Source organism: Corvus hawaiiensis, chromosome 13 (genome assembly GCF_020740725.1).
Source record: "Corvus hawaiiensis isolate bCorHaw1 chromosome 13, bCorHaw1.pri.cur, whole genome shotgun sequence".
Taxonomy (NCBI): Eukaryota; Metazoa; Chordata; class Aves; order Passeriformes; family Corvidae; genus Corvus; species Corvus hawaiiensis.
In genome coordinates, this window is record NC_063225.1 from 3,441,149 (window position 1) to 3,462,185 (window position 21,037).

The following is a 21,037-nucleotide window of genomic DNA, read 5'->3' on the forward strand; positions in this document are numbered from 1 at the left end:
GCTGGTGTTAACTCCTCAAGTATTTACAGAGAGCACGCTAAGCCAAGCTCTTCAGCCTTTCCTGGCAGACAGGTGCCCTGTTTCCTCAGCCACCTCAGCAGCTCTCCTTTGTATCATTTCAACACGAGGGAATCTGAATCGCGCCCATTATTGCAGAGGGTGCTTTTACAACCGTGTTAATTCTTCCAGAAAGAGCTTGCCTGGCACGCCAGAAGTGCATTTGCTGTTTTCTTCAGGCAACACATTCTCACTTGCCAATGCCCTGGAATTAAACGCTCAGTAAGTTCTAGGAACAGCGGTTTTCATTTCTGTTTGCCTTGCACACAAGGCTCATTCCACCACTGACACTTCAGTGTTGATACTGAGGTATAAACAAAGTTTGAAGCCAGAAAGAAAAGGCTGACGGATAAGGTCAAATATATACCTAGTTTTTGCTAGATTATTTTGGCATTTAAATGGAAAACGTGAGCTCACTTTTTTTTTTTTTCCCCAACGTTTTTAAAGCGCTAATGTCCTTGTTCTTAATAACCCAGCTAAATACTGATGCAAAAGAGATGCATCATTTTTTACGGGTTTCTCAGGGAGTTCTGCACTAGCCGGACCAAGGGACCCTCTCTCCATCCACCACCTCTCTTGAGACCGGATCGCTCCGGGGGTCCCGCGGCCCGGCTGTCGCCGCCCCGGTCCCTCGCAGCGCCGTCAGCCCGCAGTTAACCCGCGACGCCTCTGTCGCGGCGCTCCGCTCGGCTGTCACAGCAGCCCCTTGGGCGCGTCGCCGCTGTCGGTCACCGGAGGAGCGTCCGTCCCCGCGGGGCTAGACCCGCACCCCCGGTCCCGAGAGGGCGGCATCGCCCTTCGGGCAGGGGCGAGAGGGAGCGGGGCGAGCCCCGAGGCGGGCGGAGGCGCTCCCCGAGCCGCAGCGGGAGCGCCGGGCGGCTCCGGTTTCCGAGGCGGATTTAACCTTTGCGGCGCGGGGCGGGCGGCGGGCAGGGGCCGGGGCGAGGCGGCGCCTCGGGCTCGGGCGGCGCTGGGCTGGGCTGGGGCGCGCAGGGCGGCCGCCGCCTCCCGCCGCGGGGATGAGCGCCTCGGCGGCCACCGGCGTGTTCGTGCTCTCGCTCACCGCCATCCCCGTCACGTACCTCTTCAACTGCCTGGCGGCCACCGGCAGGTGAGGCGGGACGGGCCCGGCGGGGTTTGCAGCGGCGGCGCGGGGTGAAGGGACGGGGCGGGCGGCGGAGCGGGGCGGCGCGGGGCGGCCTCGCCTCGCCGCTGCCGGGTCCTGCCCGCGTCCTCTGAGGGAGCCGAGCCGGGATGCAGCGAGAGCGGCCGCTCGCCCCGGGACCCTCTCGCTGCCGGTTGCCATCACCCGGAGCGTGTCCCGGCGCTCCCGCCTGCGGCTGCCCCGGGCCGGCGGTGCCCTCCGTGCCGCGGCCTCCCCCCGGCTCCTGCCCGGGCATTCGCAAACAAAATCCAGTTCTGTTTCAAAGCGAGTGCGAGAACTCGCCAGCCCCGGAGAGCTCCCGAGCCGCAGGCTTCCCGCAGGCACCCCTCAGCCTGCGCGTGTGACGGGGAATGACCGTGTGCCCTCGCTCGGCCAAAAAACCGGGATCCCAGGAGAAACCGCAGGACTAGAAAAGGAAAGTCTTTCCTCATGGCAAAAACCACTTCACTTAAAGGTCTGTGTGGTATTTTGTGATCCCACAGCCCGGGGTGTTTTGCAACTTTACTGCACAAATATTTGCTTCTTGTTTTTAGGGCTTTGCTACATCTGTTCCTTCCTCATTTTCTTCCTTCTGGCCGATAACTAAATTTTTTTGGTTTTCATTGCTAATGTCGAATAACACATGGTGACTTACTTGATTAACTGCCAATATTTATTTCAAACTGATAGACTGCAGTGAAAAGTCGCTGCAATATTAACAGCTGTAACGGTATGAAGAAATTCATCATTGGGAAAACAGACTATCAGAAGATTCAAAGCATAGAATAAATCAACAAGCTAGTACTGCTCATCCTGACTCAGAAAGTATGTGTGTATATTTTCTGAAATATTTGGTCTTGCAAATTCTTTGCAATAATTTTAAGTCAAGTTTCACTAAGGCTGATATTGTCATAATATAATTTGTTTCTACACAACCTGTTTTCTTGACACAGAGTGGTACTATGTATAAAGTGATGTACCAGATATTTTTAGCTTATGCTTCTGGACTTTGCCTAATTTTCTCCTCCATTTTTTTTCCCTTGCACAAGGACAAAAGTGAAGACTGAGGAGGAGAATCTTGCCTTAAAGAGAGCTAAATATAATTTACACACTTAGACCTATGAAACAATTTTAAACTGATTTTCCTAGCTTGCATTTTCTTGGGGAAGGAGACAAATTTGCTTTGTGCCAAAGATTTTTTTGTGCTCTGTGCCACTCCCACTTTTCATGCAGTAACGTTATAGCTCCATCTCCAGGGAAAAGATCCTCTTTCCTGAGCCCACCTGTGCTGATCACTGAACCCGCTCAAGTGGTCCCGCCTTGTAGGGCCAGAGAGACCTCTGGCAGCACTTCCACAACTGAACATTAAGCCCAGATCCATCAGAGGTGCCCCACTCTGCTACTCCTATTCCACAGACCAATGTGTTTTATTTTTGAATTTCTAATTTCCTGAGTAGATTATTTATTGCTGAGGTTAGACAAAATGTCCCCAATGATCCTTTTTGGCCTTGAAATCTCTGTGGGTTAGATCCTCATCTTTCACTGGCCTTTAATTTTCCCATAGTTTCTGTTTATTTTTGCAGATACCAGTATGATTTTCGTCAGACAAATCTAGATTTCTGGATATGTTTTTTATCTAGCTATTTTCATATTTTCTTTTTTTAGCTGATCACATGTGAAAAGAGAGGCACATAACTTCTGCAAAACTATAGGATGAATACTATGGCAGACTATGCAATAAACTTTAAAATCTGTATTTTAAAGTATTAAAAGTCACCTTATGAGTATGTGCATTTGAGGAGCAGGCTGAAGAAGCAAAATTCTATCTGTTTCTCTTTTAAATTCTGCTCTTTTTCTCTTTTTTTTTTTTACATGCTGTTACAGTCCCTGGGTAATCGTTGCAGTTGGATTACTTGTTCTGGTTCTTATTGCTCTGTCAGCTCGTGTTGTTGTCAAGAGAAAGCCACCAAAAGACCCGCTGTTTTATGGTATGTCCTGGTAAAGCTGAATGTCCTGGCTCACTTAAGACTTTGGTCTAGGCTGCCATGGCTCATGCACTTTGCCTTGCTCACCTGCAAAAATGGCAAGTCACGTTTCCCTCTCCACCTCCTTTTTGTTGTCCTTTCTCCTTTCCAAGTGATGACCATAGTCAAGGCTGTGAACTTCACGTGACCAAGATTTTTGAAAGGCTGCATAGTCCTTTCTGCAGACACTGACCTTCCACGGGGGCTGTGCCTACAGCTCGACAGAATTTCACATTCCTCAGAAAAGCTTCCTAAGAGCTGTGTTGGCCAACCAGTAACTAAAAAATACTGAGTTACGTGGGAAAGTCATATTGTGTGTTAAATATCTGTGACCTCAAAGCTGACACATCCAGTTCAATAGATCTCTGCTCGACCGAATTAATTGGACTGGGAAGCAGCTGTATGATTCCAAGTATTTATTAATTTATTTTTTCCCCTTTATCTTGTTACAGTTTATGCTGTATTTGCATTTACCAGTGTAGTGAATCTAATAATTGGACTGGAACAGGATGGAATTATTGATGGATTCATGACTCATTACTTGAGAGAGGTAAATAATAGTTTGGCTTACAAATGTAAATAAAATTGTCACTATAAATAGCTTGGTGTAGTATTTGTCACAGAAAAATAGCCACTTACACATTCAAAAGGGTCTTCTTGAATTTTGTAGTTGACCTGCCTCATTATTGCTATGGATGAAACCTTCATTGACTTGCAATCTACTGACTCATTTGGGAAAAATAATGTTGCTTTCAAGCTCCATTGTTGTTACACTTAACTTCAGTAGCACTGTTCTGTGTTAACTTCTGTGGGAATTGAATGGACTGCACATGATTGCAGAAAACCACAGATAGGAGTGCATGAGTACTGCAACACCAAAATGGGTTACCAAGAAAAAACCAAAATCGCTCCTTTATTTCTGCCTAATCACTTTATTAAAAGGAATTAAAGTAGAGTTAAAAAAATGGTGATGCCAGATACCTAGTCAGCAGAATCTGCTGGCTGCTGAATATCAACATCCACCAAAAATAGCTCAGTAAGAGCTTGACAGGAAAGTCACTGAAGTCATTGAAAAGATTCCATGAACTTAAGCGTGAAATGAGTTGCACCCTACAAGGTTATACATTGACATCCATATATTCAGTACTGCTGTAGATCTCCAGGTTGCTAAATATATCTGTATGTGTTCTGTGCTAAATCTATCTTTATTTTGTAGTTTTTAATCGCTAAAATATGGAAAAGTCCTATTTCCATAACGTGGCAGAGTAATGCTGACAGTCACACACAGGAGTTTCCCCTTCCCTCTTGCACCCTTCATTGCAAACCTAGAACTCATGCAATTTTCCTGATCCTGCCTAGGTCAGGTCTGTGCTCGGAAATGTGTGTTGTTGTTTCAAAGCTGTACCACTGGCTTGAAAGAACGCCAGTTACTCTTCTGAACTCGTTACTTGCTGCTCTTTATTAATTGTTATTCTTGCCCTAAGCACTGTGTTTTTTTCCACATGGACGTTCCCCAGGGTGAGCCGTATCTGAACACGGCGTACGGCCACGTGATCTGCTACTGGGACGGCTCCGCTCACTACCTGATGTACCTGCTGATGGTGGCAGCCATTGCATGGGAGTGAGTCTTGGATTTGTGCACTCTTCACTTTGCTTGCCTTCTCACATAATCTACAAAGGCCTTTCTTTTCCATGCAGTGTTTAGATTTTTCTTTCAGGGTGGTTTCATGTTGTAGGCCAAAGCAACGCTGTTAAAATTCCATTACTTCCAGGGGTTCTACCCTTGCCAAGTTACTCTTTCTCTCAGCTGACTAAGCCCAGCAAATGCATGGAGGTGCAGCCTGTCTTCACCCTGCAGCAGAGTGGAGCACATCTACATGTCTTTGTGTTAGCTAAAAGCTGAAAGATGATGTGCATTAAAAGCATGTGTGAAGAAAAATTGTTTTTCAAATAAAAAATTTATGGTAGGAGTAATGTATTGCTTAGCACCACGATGATCTCTCATCCCTGTTAGAGAGTATCATGAAGTTTAAGAGCAAATGGTTATTTCTAGAGATTCTTATGCTGCTTGCTGTTGAATAAAGAGTTTGAGATAGCAAGTACTTAAATTCCAGAGGCAAATGTACCTGCTGGTAATAGTAGCATTAACAGTATGAAATTAATTATGAATTCTTTTATAGTCTTGTACAGCCTGTGATGTGCAAACTCATGCAGTCAGCCTTCAGAGGAGAGACACATAACAGCAAATAGCAGAGTATGCCCAAAGCCTGTACTGTTCATGTGATAACCTTCTTCCATATGAATTCCTCCGTGACCCCTCTCAGAGGCAACAATCCACTGTTGACTTGTGGTACAGATTTTAAAAACCTCTATTACTAAAATACAACCATGGCAATGAATATAATATTTAGAGTAGGGAATTTTTAGAAACTGTTCAATAATGATGTCTTGTTTTCTTTTTTAAACAGACAAAGCTATAGAACCATTGGTCTCTACTGGCTGGGTTCCATTATCATGAGCATCATTGTCTTTATGCCTGGAAATATTGTGGGTAAGGAAGTAATTTATATGACCAGCTTTATCCTGTGAAACATTTTCTAAATTAAGCATTGTGCTATCTATATTTTAGTGCAGTGTTGGTTCATTTCTGTAATAATATGAAACAGGAATTTTAGGAATATCAGTAAAGAGATGCAAGATACTTTAAAATTTAAATATGAGGAAGGAAAGATGGAGACTAGGGGAGAAAAAGCCCTTTAAATTTACTTTGCTTTCAAGGGAAAAAAAGGAAATATTGTGTTTTGTTATATCTATTAGGCTTTCATGTAAACCAGGTTTAAGTAATGAGACAATACTGTCTCAGTATCATAGATATATAAATCTTACTTTGCATAAAATTTCCAATTTGCTTAGAAGTCTGACTTTCCAGCAGCGTACAAGAGGCATCCAAATCACCTTTAAATGTAAAATCTGGAAGTTATTCCATTTTCAAACTAAATTTAACATTCCTAGATTTCTAACATAAATCCGTGCATAGCTGTGCAGTTAGAGGTGAGGATTGCAATAAAAATATTTACATCATTGTTACTGGCAGGTGAGCCATTAAGGGTGAAACCTTTCTCAAGAAAAGATTTCCTTTTTAGCTAAGGAAACTGTTGCAAAGTTGACAAATGCTCAGCTAAATGTTGATGTATCCAAATCCTGTAGTCAGCTTTAGGGAAGGTCGCTCTGGTCCTGCTTTTTATGACAGAAGAGGAATATTCACGGCGCAGGCTGGGGCCAGCCCAGCTCCCTCCTCTGAAGAGAAACTCACCACGGAGAAAACAGCAGATTTAGTGTGACTGTCCCTTCCTCTTTCCTCTTGGGAAAGCCTCTCAAGAGCGTGCCTGCCACCTTCCTTTCTGGCACAGAGAGTAGACAGTGTCAAAGACACACGTTTTCCTGGTTTGCCTGAGGCTGAGGAGAGCTCTCTGAAAGTTTTGTCTTCAGTACAGGCCTGTGGGAGAAATCAGCACTTTGGAAAACAAACGCAGATTTTGAAAAATTGATACATTTCCCCCCATTTTTAAAAGAACAAGGTCTCTATTTGAAGCAGGTTCCATTGAGAGATTTGAAAGCTGTCCCATCCTATAGGATTACCCAATGCAGAGTGACAGAGGTGGCTTCCCATCTTCTCAAAATGTCCCTAATTCTGAAATGGCTTCCTGTCTGATAGGCTCTCCTTTACCTGTGTCTCTACTTCTGTTGGGCATGTGATTTTCAAGAAGATTTGTGTGTTAACAGTGATTTCTAATGTTCTATGTTTGTTTCAGCTTTGATGTTACATAGCATCATTATTTTTTAATTCTTTTGCAACAGAGCTTACAAATTCTCATAAATCTTGTAATAATTTTTTAACAGGCAAATATGGAACAAGAGTGTGTCCTGCTATTTTCCTAAGTATACCGTATGTCTGCCTCCCCATATGGGCTGGGTTCAGAATTTATAACCAACCTTCGGTGACTCACGACACTCCAGTCAAGGTAATTTTATTGTATTTCAGTGCTGGCTACTGTTAGGGCAGCTGAAATATGCTGGCTGTTTCTGGTGGGTTTTATAGGTCCCCTGGCAAGCATGGGATGTGCTGTGACTGTTCACTCTTATGACAATTGCTGTTGGGCTGTGAGGACACTGCAAACACATCTATACTGCAGGACTATTTCATTATGGTGGAATAAAGAAAAAGCAGAAGAATCTCATGTTTAAAGAACCCATTCATAGGTGTGATTGTGTTTCTACTCTCTATCTATTCAGTTTCTGACTCTTTCAGTTTCTTAGCTGATGGAAATACTGGTGTTTACTAGCTTCATTAAGCACTACAAAATCCTGTAGAAACACTGCAGGAAAGTACTCTTCTGCACATGACTTACAGATTTCATGTAATTTAATGATTTTTTGTATGTGCTTTCTGTAATATTAGATTTTACAGGTGAGACACTACATAAATTGATATGGAAATTCTTCACACATTTCTTATAAAGAAATCTGTAAAAATGTTAACTTGAAACTTTTTAGACTTTTGTCTTTGAAATTACTAGTTGGGTTGCAATAAGATTAACTGAGCAGTCAAAACAATGCATTAATAGTTTATGCACTGTTTTATTAAAAAAAAAAAAGAATTAAAAAATCCCTGCAGTACGTAGCACAGAACAGATCTTTCAGTTGCTGTAAGCAAGCCAGTGTACTGCTGCAGCACTCTGTATCAGTTGTAAGCAATATAATCAATTAATATTTTTGCATCACAAGAGCCCCTGAGTCTCAGTCAGGTTCATTCTGTAACTGCAAACATGGACAGAGGTGAAGGATTGGTTGCTGTTCAGGGCAGCTGAGTGCCAGCAGCAGAGCCTGTGGCACAGAGTGACAGCAGGTGAGGCAGGACAGGCCTTCCCAGAGAGGTGTGAAAGACAACATCCAGCCATCCATCCATTCTTCAGCAGGAAAGAGAGGGACAGACAGATGTTCACATCTCCTCAGGGCTGAAGAACAGCAAATGAATCACAACTTTCAGGGCAAATCGCTATGAAAGGCAGATTGGGGGAATCTTCAGGTGCTAAAGCTACTCTCCTGCATGGGTTTGTAGGAAACCACATGTCCCATCCCAAAGCCATTTGAGCTGATTTGTTCGAAGGAGTCACTAATTCCGGCCAGAAGCACTTTCTTTAGACTCATCAAGTGTAGTTAAAGGTAGTGATGGAAATTTTTACTGCACACATTAGTGAGAGCAGCCTTTCTGTGGAGCATGGATGAAGGTTTCAGTGTGTTTTTGTGGTAATAAGAATACCACAGAACTAGACATTATAGAAAATATGTGATGGGCCCATTACTTGCTGAAATGCAGCCATGTCTCCTGGGCTTACCAGGAGCTAAACTGCTTACCTAGGTTTGATATTTTAATTTATTATATATTTCAGAGAAACTTAGTTCTAAAATTCTATTTCAAAAAGAGAGTGCATGAAAAGCTGGTGATCTTAAAATTTAACATTGCCCTTCTTTGTAAATTCTTTCTTGTAAACCTAAGCTTCCTTGCCCAGAAGATTATAGAAAAAGCCTTTATTCCTTTCACTGGAACTTCATAACCCACCCAAGTTGTTTGTTTTTCAGAAGTTGTATTTAATCCTCACAGGTTAATTATGCTCCATATCTGAGCATGCCTTTAAATCTTAATGTGACTACTTGTGAATTTTTCATATGACTCTTTCAGTCCCAAATTAACAATTGCTTCCAGGAAATAATTGTGTTTAATGCTACTAATCAGTGAGCTAATCATTTTAAGTCCTGAATATATCAGTAGGTCATTTGGAATAAGCTGTAAAATTTAGCTTTTTTCTAGCTATCGTTATTCAGAGTTGGCATCAAAAAAATTAGGAAGAAAATGTAACAATAGTTTATAGCTAGCAATTGTTAGTATACAGGAAAATACTTACATGAAAGCAACAGAAGAAAAGTGTATTCTGTTGGCCAAGGTATACATTGCTATAATATTATTACAAACCTGTTAGCTAAAAAAAATAATCATTGTGGGGGCAGAGGAGAGGTATTCAAGTTTTGGGTGTTTTCTAATGGAGGGGGGTTCAGGGGAGTGGAAGGGAGCTATGCCCTCATTTGGAATCAAACCAACCTGTGCTGCAGTCTTTATAAAGCCCAACAGATTTATCTACAACTGTAGATAAAACAGATTAAACTCAGAAAAGTTTAATATAATTCAAAATTCTTTAACAGAATTAATACACAAATTCAGATTTGCACATGAATTCTGAAGGGACTGACTTTTACAGACAGCACACACAAGATTATTCCAATTCCTTGAAACTGATGATGTTAGAAGCCTCTCAGAAGTTATGGAAAATAGCTTTTTCCTGGAAGTAACAGAAGTTGCAAAGCGTTCCTACCCACTTCCTTGCTGCACAAAGGAATCCCTGGGGCTGCAGAGATCTGAGCAGAGCTCAACGTTGTTTGCAGTTCATGGGAAACCTGTGGCAGGCCAGATCTGCTTGGCCAGTGCTTGTAACATGTAATTCAATTTAGCATGGGGTGATGGGGCTTTGCTGGGTAAAAGAAAGATAAGGAAAAACTACTCTGTAGCTGAGGCCTGCCAGCAAAGTGCATCCTGTCTTTCAAACTCCTGCTTCTGCTTTTTTTCCCTTTTTTTTTAAGCTTTGCATTTTCATTTTGTTTGCATGTCTGTATAAAGAAAAAAGGTGTGAATTTTCTGTACCCTGGCAATTTCACAAACTAGTACTGCAGCAGAGGCTGCTCCCACTTATATTGGCCTTGTCTCCAAACCCTCTAAGCACAAAGTTCTATTGTAGCTTTGTGATTACATTTAATACTTGAAGAGGAATACTGAAATATTTGAAAAGAGGAGTGATACATACATATATATATATATAAGTGCTTCTCACATAGTCCAAAAGGGAAAGAAAATATATCAGCTTTCTATTATCCTAGGTAGTCTACAATTGAAAATTATTTGTAACTCAGCCATGAGAGGCCTTTTTCTTTTATAGGAATACACATTTGAATTTAGGCATTCTTTGCAGGTAATATTAAAAATACTCCTACACTGGTACTGTGAATACTGTGAAGTGGCACCATACTGCCAAAACCTGTTACTTGTGTTTGAAGAGCAAACAAAGGTGTCACTCTTTTTTTTGTCTGAAAAAGATCCTTTGAAAGAAAGATCCAGAAAAAAATTGTTATGAAAGGGATGGCCTATCTGTTTGCAATAGCCTTATTTTTGTGAACCTGTAATCCAGATCTTGTAGCATTTACTCAGAAATTGTCCTTGCAAGATTGGTTCTCCCATTTCAATAACTTTATTGTGAGTATCTTGATCCTGTGTGCTTTTAACTGTGCCCCTGCATCCTAATTTTTGTTTTGCACTTTGGAGACAATTCCACAAGTGTATAACAGGAAGGAAAGCAGGTTTTTCTTTTGCTGTCTGCATGCCAACAAACGGCCAATAAAAAGGAAGAGGAAATGAGTAACACATATACATGGGGAAGTTTTCCCTCTGAACTACAGAAAGATACTCTGATGTGTTTATAATTTTGTCTGTGACTACACATTGCAGAAAGTGTAGCTCAGACTATTTCCATGGGTCTTGTAGGTTTTACTGTATAGGCAAAGAGATGCCTCTGGCTCCCCCAAGCCACCTTCCCCGTTAGATATCGAAATGGCCTTTGCTCCTGCAGTGTGAACCCCTCCCCTCCCTGCTGCAGCAGGGGGGATTCCTGTGCTGGGGAAAGGAGGCACAAGAGCAGAGCCAGGGGCTGGAGGTGCCTCAGTGCCCATCCCAGGAATTCACAGTGCTCAGGGATAGAAGAAGGGAAGGCGGGGTTTCCACGTACTCGATACACACACATTTAATTCTCTGTTTCTGCGTTGCATGCTAAGATACAATATTTGCTCACTGAACTCAGCAGAGGACTCAACCAGCCACAGAAAAGCTTTTATTTTATGCCAGTGATAGTCCATTAATTTTAATAGCGTCACAAGCTGCTGAAAACCAGCATTCAATAATGAGATGGACCCAGTCTTTTTACAAAACATACTAGATTCAACTTCAAATGTTTGAGACAAACCTACATTTCCAAGGCTTTTCTACATGGGGACATTCAGGAAAACATGTTATTTCCAATTATAAAAAGACAATTTTAAAGAAGTCATGCTGCTTTAAAGCCTTAGGTGATTGCAGAGTTAGTGTTCATTTGATTTTAGGTTGCTTGAAATGACACTAATCTGTATTGAAATGGCTTCAGTTGGATCCATCCATTTCTAGAGTTTATCCAGATTAATTTTCCTCACTACATCCTATAAAGTCTGAAGTCACATTTTTAGTGGAAATCTTCTGTCTCTGAAATCAATGGATAGATGTGATGTTTCATGATGTTTCACCACTCCACCCTCTCTGCAGTGACTGATCTGGAGTTAAATACACGTGACATGGAACCAGGAGGTACCCACTAAACACGTTCTGTGTTGCAGGTGGTTCAGGAAGTCCAGAAGAAAGGACTCTTAAGACGACCAATAGATTTAATGTTAGCTGCATACCTCATTCTAGCCACGGGGTTTTGCATATTTAGGGGCATGGTAAGTTGAACATATTTTAATAATTTAATTTAATTTTCAGTCAAACTTTTAAACTTGAGCCTGTATGAAAAAGCATGCACATTGTGGCCAAGGGAAATCCTGTAACATTTGGGTTCAAGTAGGCCTTAGATATAAAAGGATAAATTATATATGATAACTAATGGTGCTTTGCTTCTCCATTTTGTGCTGTGTGCAGCATGTTTTTCAAGTGGAGGTGCACAATCACCAGAGTAAATAGCATCCCAAGAGGAAATCAACACGACCTAAAGCTGTTTTCATTGGTCTGTTGTTACATTTATGGCCAAGAACATCGAGACAAAGCAACTAAAGGAATTCTGCATTCATGTTTTTCTAAGCAGTAATGCATATTTAAAATTATGTACAAAACCACATTAGCTTACACCGCATGAGATAGAGGAGAACATTTCCACCTAAAAGGAAAAAAAAATTATCCACATTACCTGAACAACACACATTGTTTCTACTTACCAAGAGACAATTTTTTAAAATTGTTGCTCTCTAAGCATAGTTGATTGAATTAAAATTTCTGAGGGAAGTAAGCAGTACTGAAAATGCTTTCAGGAGTAAATCCAGCAGTAGGGAAATCTATTCCCTTGTCAGCTCTAATGCATTTTCTGTCTTAAGCAGAATGAAACTTGTGTATCACTCAGTGAGCACAGCTCAAATGTTTAGGCATCTCAGATAACTGCCTGCTTGCTTGATTTGTAGATTTGATCCTTTCTAGAATAATTCAAGCAGGAGGTGATGATAAATACCCAAGCAACATTTTATTTACCTAGTGCAGACTGTCCTTTTGTAGTTGTGCTGCTCACATTCCTCTCTCACCTCCTGTTTCTCTTAAAAATTGCCTCTCAGAAACACTTTTTTCTTCTAATTTGCCAGACTGCTTTATTTCTTATAGATCGTGTTACTTCAGAGCACCATTGATACAGGTTAAATCTGCTGGTTTACCTGTAATTTCACTGTGCAAAATGTTGGTCTCACAGTCTAACTTGGTTCTGCAGTCCCACTTCGTTTCTCAGAGGAATTTTTTTTTGTTGATTTTGAGACCCTGGTAATTTCCTTATGTATTTCCTTCACCAAACAGGAACTGCTCATACATACGGAGATCAACTGAACATCTCTCTATAAGCTGCAGCAACCATAATTTTGTGAAAAAGTTCATAAAACGTAATCCATTACAGCCCACTCAGACCTGCTTCTTGGATGCCCGTGTTGGAACAGAACAGGGGGGAATATTGACTTGTTTGTGAAGTTTTGCATCGCCCCCTCAGAGCTGCACAACAAACGCACATGAAATCAAGCGGTGCAAAACTCTCTGGTCAGCCCTGCAGCTCAGGCATTAACAATGCCACAGCCATGCTCAGGGACAGCTGCTCACATGGATTGCTAGCTCAATTTAGAGCAATTTCTGTAGTAGTTTTAAGGCCTCCCATGAAAAGGAACTACTTTTGCAGTCTCTCCATGTTTATTTGGAACTTGTTCTTTCTATAGGAATGTAAAATCCAATAATGTCTCCTTTACTACTCTCAAAAGTTATTACTTTAAGTAACACCTGTCTCATGCATTGCTCTCCACTGCTACCTTGTCCCAGTGCAGCTCTCTTCTTGGACTACATCCACAGTTTGCTATCCTAAAACTGGGTGCTTATCCTGAAGTTTACACTCTTGGAGCAATTTTCCATTGGGAAGTTCATTTAGTGGGATCAAAGGCTATTAATCAGAGCAAATCAATAGCAATTATACTTTCACTACAGCATAGCCAACTGACCAAATTCTCCTCCAGACAAAATCTTCAAAGCAGGCTGCCAGCATTTCCTCACAAACCCACTGAGCAGGAGTTGAGAGTAGGCTGCATTTCACCTTTTAACTGGTGATCACATGGATCACCTTCGCAGGCTCCAGGGTAGCTGTGCTGCAGACCATGAGTGCCCCTCTAGGGCTGGTGACACGTGTCAGGTTGGCTGGTTTCAGAACAAACTGATCACAGGAACTTTTAAAACTTCTTCTCAGATTGCCCTGGACTGCCCTGCTGAGCTCTGCCGGCTGTACATTCAACTGCACGAGCCCTATATAAAAGATCCTGCTGCCTATCCCAAGCTTCAGGTAAAGCCCCGAGCATGGAGCACAGAGTGGTAAGGAGTGGTTTGTAAACTGGGGCAAAGACAAAGCCATGGGTTTCAGAGATGACAAGATCAATACAGGAATCATAATTCATGGCAAATTAGAGGGTATTTTCCAGTACAGCCATTGTAGGATACCAACTCCTTGTTGTGATAAGCTTAACTTAGGTTCAAATTGGTTACATGGAGTTACACATCCTAATTACTCAGGGTTCTTTTAATGCAGCCCATGAAACAGATTGCCATGCTTTTTATGTTCATTCCCCTTCCTTAGAAAGGCAAAGTAGATTTTCAGTCTGGAATTATGGAGCAAGAAGGGGTGTAATAGGACTAGATTCCTAGAGCTCACTTTACACTTCTGTCCCCAGTGACACACTTTTGAAAAAGGGCAGTTAATACAAAAAGCATTGCAGATGAGGGAATGCTGTGCTTTCATTCTGTAGTATTTGATGTTGACAATACTTTGCAAGCCTGGCTGCTGCATGGGGACAGGGCCCAAAGCAGTCAGAGGACACAGGGATGCAGAAATGAGCAGAAACCAAGTATCTCTGCTGGATGAGCTCTTTCTGGGAAAGGGTGGCATGGCTGTGTCTCACAGCTCTCAACTGAGACTGCAGTGGAGCCTGACAAAGGGACTCCCGTGTTCTGTGGACAAGGAGTTAAGCCAAGCCATGCTTTTTGACATGGTCTCAGGACAGTAAGTGGCAGGAATACATGTCCTGGATGAAGTGGATATGGATGGGCAAGGAGACAACAGCCACCAATATTAGGAGAGACCTTGGGGTAGCTGGATCCAGTCAGCAGTATCCAGGTGTGAAGTTAGAGCTGCAAAAAAGCCCTGGGAATCATTGAGGCCAGGAGTGTAGTTTTGAGTAGTCTCAACTCCTCAGCAAGCAGCTGACTGATTTTTAAATGCATCTCCCTCACACAGCAAAGCAACTAATATTTGTGTTTGAAATGCAGATGCTGGCATACATGTTCTACTCGGTGCCATACTATGTGATCGCTCTGTATGGCCTGCTGGTGCCTGGCTGTTCCTGGATGCCTGATTTGACCCTCATACATGCTGGAGGACTTGCTCAGGTATTTCTTTGCAAAATGTTCACTTTTAAATTGCATAATAATAAGTAGAGACCTATGGAATCAATAAGGGGCCCAGGGCTTGATCTTCCCATGCAGGTTTTGTGCTGATGTAACTCAGATCACCTTTTGTATCTGTAAAAACCCCTTAATTTAAGGGAGTGAAAAATCAAATCTACCACGTGTCTCTAATGACCACATTCCTGCTTTAGCAGACTTCTCTCCTCCTACACAATGTTTTTATTGGGCTCATTTAAACCTTATTAAGTGCCATGCACTCTTTACCCGGGATCATGAAGAAAGCTCATCCTAAAGCTGTGACAATCAATTGTTAAAAAAACCCAGCAAAACCCAAACACAACACACCAGCACAGTACATTGTTTCCATAATTTCTGTTGGCCAATGTCTTGGGGTGACAGTGACAGCCAAGTAGGTAGTTTGAAATACAGAAATGGAAAAAGTATTTCCTTGTCACACAAAATGTAGTGTCAGTGGATGATGTTGATAGAACTCTGGGAGCCGCCTGGGCCTCAAACTTCAGTAACACCCAGACATGTTTGTGTTACCAAAGGCAGACAGTGATCATATTTCTTTTAGTCATTCTGTTCTGGTTCTCTTAAATAAACAACTGTAGTTAATTACTAAATGGTTCTGATGCTTATGAGAAGACTGACCAAAACAAAACAATCCTGCAGGAACTAGTAAATGACTTATGACAGACGGATGAGCATTAAACAGATGAGACACAGGGACAGCTGGTTTGTTCTGTACGTAGGAAATGAAATGTGTGTGCTCAGAACATCCAGGCAGTGCAGAAAACAAGCACAACAACCCTGCCACAATAGTGACAGCACAGGGACACAGCAGTAAGTGTATTCAAATACCATTATGAGATAAACACAAACCAACACTTTGTTCCTTGGGTGTGAGATAATCATGGGTACAAACTACAATCCACTTTAACTGCCAATAAGAATGGCGGAATGACATTTTCTATTTGGGAGCAGTTACCACAGGGGGTAGGACTCCTTTTTTCTTCTCTATCAGTTTATAGAGAATCTTGAACTATCATGTGATATCAAAATAGAAAAACAGAATCTGGCAAACATTAATGAGGAAGTTTAAATGCTCAAAAGGTATCATAAATACTGTACAACAGTGTTTGGCCTAAATCTCAAAAAAAAAAAAGCACAAGCTAGCTAAGTAGGCAAAGGGGTGTTGGGAACTTTCCTCTACTGACAGATTACTCAGGTTTCATGAATTGCCCAGACAATCAGGAAAGAAATCACTCCTTCAAAGATTTTTTAACACAAGGAAAAGTAAATCAGAAGTCAGAGCATGATGACTATCCCAGCCTTGCAAACTTACCAGAAAGCCCAGCCTCCCAGTCTGGAGGTGATTTTTTTTGTTGTTGGTTTTGGGGTTTTTTTCCCCCCTTTAAAATGTTTCCTGCAACAAATACTCACTTTTTAAACAGCCCTTTGTACCTTTTAGATGTGTGAATGCTACACTTTGTTGCTGAAGTCTAAATCTCTCTGTTGTTGTTCGTGGTTCAGCCTCAGGATGTCAATTTACACATTAGACTAACACCCAAAATTTCCCATTTCACTATTTAAAGCTCATCCTGGCACCAGCAAAAGCTGTGGGCTGACAGAAACTGATTAAGAGAACTATATGTTGCTGTGCACTGTCCATATTTTATCTTGCTTCAAAAAACATTTCTTGACATTTGGGAGGGGGTTTTTTTGTCATTTTTACTTCAATGCACTGCAGGATGAACTTCAGCCATCCTACAAGTGAACATGATTTAATTGATTTGACTTGGTAAACTGTGACCAACCTGGGATGTAAAATGCATGTGACAATGAACTGAGGATTCTTTCTAGATTATTTGGGGGTTTTGTCATTTTGAGGCACAAAACACACTTCCAGGTTTGTCTGCTGTTATCTTAAGTTAAAATACTAATTGGTAATTAAAACATATGTAATTACTGCAACACATTTTGCTTCCTCTCACACAAAAAGGTCTGATAAAGGTAAGTATCTGATGGTGGAAGCAGTGTGCACTGCTCCCAGGGAATGAACACTGCTCCTACAGATGGGGAACATGGAGATTTTAATTATTTTTATTTCTATCATTATGATGTACTTTTTACAAAAACAAGTCACAAAACACCATGTGATGCACCTAAACTAAAAACCTCCAAAGTGCCTACTAGCCTTTCACACAGACACACATTTACTGTTTTTCAGAATTACATATAACTCTCAGCTTGAATGACTCCATTACTAACATTCAGACTCCAAAACCAGTTGTGACCCAATAATTACTAGACTTTCTGAAGCTTCAGGAGGAGCTCTTTCAATTTCATGAGTGAAGTACCAGGAGCTTTGATTATACAAAAGGGTTGGAACAGCCTCTGGACTTGAGGAAATTGGTATTTCCTTATGCAAGTGAGCCACATGAGAAGGGATGAAGAGCCACAGCCTTGCTAGCTGAAACCATTCTGTCTCACCAGCTCTCTGCAGTCCATTTCTCTCTTTTCTCAAATGTAGAAAGTTTTCCTCTACTCCCTCTTAGTGTTTTCCGTAACTCTGCCATTTTCGGTGGCTACTTTCTGCAGTGCTTCTTGTCTACCAGAGACCCTAAACCCAAGGAATGTATTTTTTTCTCCCCCCCCTCTATTTGATGGCTTTCTTAGGCTCATGAGACCAGGTCCAAGCCCTTCCGAAGTTATAGTCTTTGCCTGATTTTAGTCAGTCTTAGAGAGAAGGCACAGAGTAAAGAAGGACTCCTAACCTTTTTCTGGGTCCTTCTCTGTCCTTAACCGCAGGGTAAGAAATACTTGAAATACTGCCTATGATTAGGCAACAAGGCAAAAAATATCGTAAAAAGTCCAAATCCAAACTACTTCATACAGACAAGCAGGTTAATGAGCAGCAGGCACTCACAGACTGCAGCTGTCAAGCTGGGCAGCGCCACATCCAGCACCAGGCAGCTTCCAACTGCAGTGGGAATGCCCGAGGAGCAGAGTGGCCAAGGCCTTGGGGGTAACAAAGGCTGGGTGTTAGACACGTAAGGCTACCTTAGAAGGTGACCTGCAGCATCTCATTTGGTTGATTTCTCAGCCAAGGCTCAGGGGGTTTGTTGGAGCCTCACAATTCTCCCCTTGGAGAGGGTTCAGTAACAGAAAGCACCAAGGAATGGCTCATTTGCTGAGAGACCCCAATCACAGCGAGGTAACACAACAGACTCAAGGTTTCTCTCACTGAGCACCAGCCTATGGCACACAGACACAGAGCTCTGCAGGGACTGACAGCTCAGAATTAGGGGTTTGGTGCCAGTCTGCCTGGTACTTGAAGGAAGAGCAGGACTGGGCTACTTGTGAGTGAGAGATCTGCTTTTAAGACATATTCCCTGCCCCAAGTAAGGAAAAAAAAGAGGGAAAAAAAAAAATAGCAGAGAACAGTCATGGAAGAGAAACACACGAGATTAAAGACATAACACAATTTTCACAGAGGCAAATCAAATAAATTAAAAAAAAAAAAGTGACTTCACAGACCTAAATATCCTCCCTGGTAATGAAGGAAAAAGCCATGTGCTACAGTGAAAAACAAGTCTAATAAACAATAACTTCATATGGTACATCATTAACTATTAAAAAATCTTTGCAGGCTACAGACAGGACATCATGTTACTGCTTTTTGGTTTTACAACAATTAAAGCTCACTAATGTGCCACAACTCTTGTAAGAGACAAGACCACACAGTAAGGCTTAGATACTCAGGCAACTTGGAGGCTCTGGGAGTTCTGGGTCTCTCAGAAGCATCCCCTTACAGCTCCTTCTGACAAGGTTTACTACGAATTTTGAGGAATTTACTCTCAACTTACTCTGATGCACAGCTGGCCATTCTCACAGGCAGGCAGGCCTCACAATCCCCCCCAGAGAAGTAGCAGCTTGGCAGCTTGTTCACCCCAGACAAAGCTCTAAAATGCAACCCAGAGGCTCTCAGTGTCCAGGTGAGCATCAGACAGCCCAAACCTCCTGCCTGCAGCCTGCTGGGGGCTGTCTGTCCATGTCTGGGAGTCTGCTGCCCTGTGCTACGAGAGGGCTTTGCTGCTGAGCTGCTCTGGCTGCTTGGGCTGAGAAGGCTCCCACACCAGGAGAGGTAGCAGGGATTTGAGTGAACCCACCCAGGTGCCAAAGGCAGGGCCTGTCTGAGGCAGGGAGAACAAATGGGCTGCAAGAGACAGAGTGAATTACCAGGCCGGTATAAAAAGGCTGCTGTCAGTGTGCCCCTGAACATCTGTTTGCTGTGTAATAGCTATTTACAGAAACACGCTAAGTGGCACTCTGCTGAAGTGTGTTTGTATTTGATTTTGTTGATTACTTTTGTTTCCTGGCTCAGGTTTGCTCAATGAGCTCTCCCAGTTCAGTTGAGGTGGCTGGAATCACCTGAAAACCAATTTCCTTTTCTGTTTTGATGGATGGTCTCAGCCTAACCTTTTCCTAGGGCAGTGTATTGAAACACCTGCACGTTATTTCCCTTTCTACTTTGCTGTGACCAGAACTGTGTTCTACGTGAGGCCAAAATGACTCCTGCTGAAGCCAGAACAGAGGATGTGATTTGGCCACAGTTTCCTCCTCTGTGTTCCTAAAATCCTGGTGTCCCAGTGCTCTCCTTATGATCAAACTGATGTTTACCTTCTCAGATCTCCTCCACTGCTAACTGACTGAATAATAATAATAAAAAAAACTGGACACACAATAGTTAATGTGAATGAGCTGTGGCTTGAAATAGCAGGTAACAGATGGAAACAAAAGACACGGACTATCCTGACACTTCTATCTTTAAGTGTTTGTTTATGCTAAAAATATGCTTCAGGCCAGCAAGCTTGTCTGTGCCTATAACCTTCACTGTATGCTCAACCTATACTTCAGAACAGCCCCAGCCCAAACCCCAAATATTGCAGACATTTTCTGAAATCATCAGGAGTTCTGGGATCAGAATCTGGAACAATCTGGGTTTAAGATTAAAAAATCCAAACCCAAACCAGAAATAACATAGGTTCTAAGATTTTACTTTCTAACTTTATTCAGAGTGAGTGTTTGGCTGCTCCCACTGGTGTCTAACTCCCAACAACCCTCCCAGGCAGGTGGGTGAGAGCCCTCCCCCCTGACTGGGCTCTGCGGGGATGTGCCCTTCAGTGGCCACTTGTCTGGGGAAGGATCGTGGACCCTCCTGCACAAATTGCGACCCAGAAAGCCAGGGTGGAATCCTGTACCTGATGGAATGACCACGAGCATAAAACAAACCTCTTACCATGCCACTGATGGTTCCAGTTATGCCTCATACACCCAGATATTAATGGTTTTAGTTTAGACTGTATTTTTATGCCGCTGTGCAAAAGTATGATGGATAATTCTGGAATAAGAATAAGGGCTGGCTTGGAAAATGTCACTGGAGATGCAGACTTGCATGCAGATTATGCCATCTTTCCAAAAATATACATCAACTTTACCTTTTTTTAATATATGTGTTATATACACACCACAGGCTCAATTTTCCCATATTGGTGCTTCTCTTCATGCTCGAACTCCCTACATCTACAGAGTCCCTGAAGAAGCAAAAGAGTTTTTCCTGATATTGAACATAATGTATGGGATTCTTCCCCAGCTGTTCGCTTACAGGTGTGTCAACAAGCCAGAGTTTTTTATGAAACCAAAACAAGAAGAAAAAACAGAATAGCAGAACTGTTTCCAGCTCCTGTCCTTGGCTCTGTATATAATTGGGTTGGGATGAAACTGAACTGCTCAAATGGAACCCAAATGAAGCGTGTAAGATGTGTAAAATTGCACAACTGTGTAAAGCCACACGGCCTGTTTTGTTTATCCTACTGAAAAAGGGAAAATAAAGACGACTGCCTTTAGCTCCACTTCTCAACATTGTGACTT

The 21,037-nt window shown here is 42.3% G+C and overlaps 1 protein-coding gene across 2 annotated transcripts; it reads left to right on the plus strand.

The window, feature by feature from the left end:
* Nucleotides 1–1,028: 1,028 nt before the first annotated feature.
* Nucleotides 1,029–21,012, plus strand: TM6SF1 (transmembrane 6 superfamily member 1). 2 transcript variants are annotated; one of them, XM_048317783.1, is made up of 10 exons: nucleotides 1,029–1,168; nucleotides 3,086–3,189; nucleotides 3,678–3,775; nucleotides 4,743–4,846; nucleotides 5,694–5,776; nucleotides 7,126–7,247; nucleotides 11,752–11,856; nucleotides 13,890–13,982; nucleotides 14,963–15,082; nucleotides 20,640–21,012. In XM_048317783.1, the coding sequence occupies exons 1-10, from the start codon at nucleotides 1,077–1,079 to the stop codon at nucleotides 20,829–20,831; spliced, it is 1,113 nt and encodes a 370-aa protein (XP_048173740.1). In that variant the 5' UTR covers nucleotides 1,029–1,076; the 3' UTR covers nucleotides 20,832–21,012. The 2 variants fall into 2 exon arrangements, with proteins under 2 accessions (XP_048173740.1, XP_048173741.1); XM_048317784.1 differs by lacking the exons at nucleotides 7,126–7,247; nucleotides 11,752–11,856; nucleotides 13,890–13,982; nucleotides 20,640–21,012 and having other exon boundaries at nucleotides 14,963–15,048.
* The last annotated feature ends 25 nt before the right edge of the window (nucleotides 21,013–21,037 follow it).

Coding starts and splice junctions, on each gene's coding strand:
- TM6SF1 (XM_048317783.1), top strand. CDS start 1,077: ATGAGCGCCTCGGCGGCCACCGGCGTGTTCGTGCTCTCGCTCACCGCC. Junction 1,169..3,085: donor TGCCTGGCGGCCACCGGCAG/GTGAGGCGGGAC, acceptor ATGCTGTTACAG/TCCCTGGGTAATCGTTGCAG. Junction 13,983..14,962: donor CTGCCTATCCCAAGCTTCAG/GTAAAGCCCCGA, acceptor TTTGAAATGCAG/ATGCTGGCATACATGTTCTA.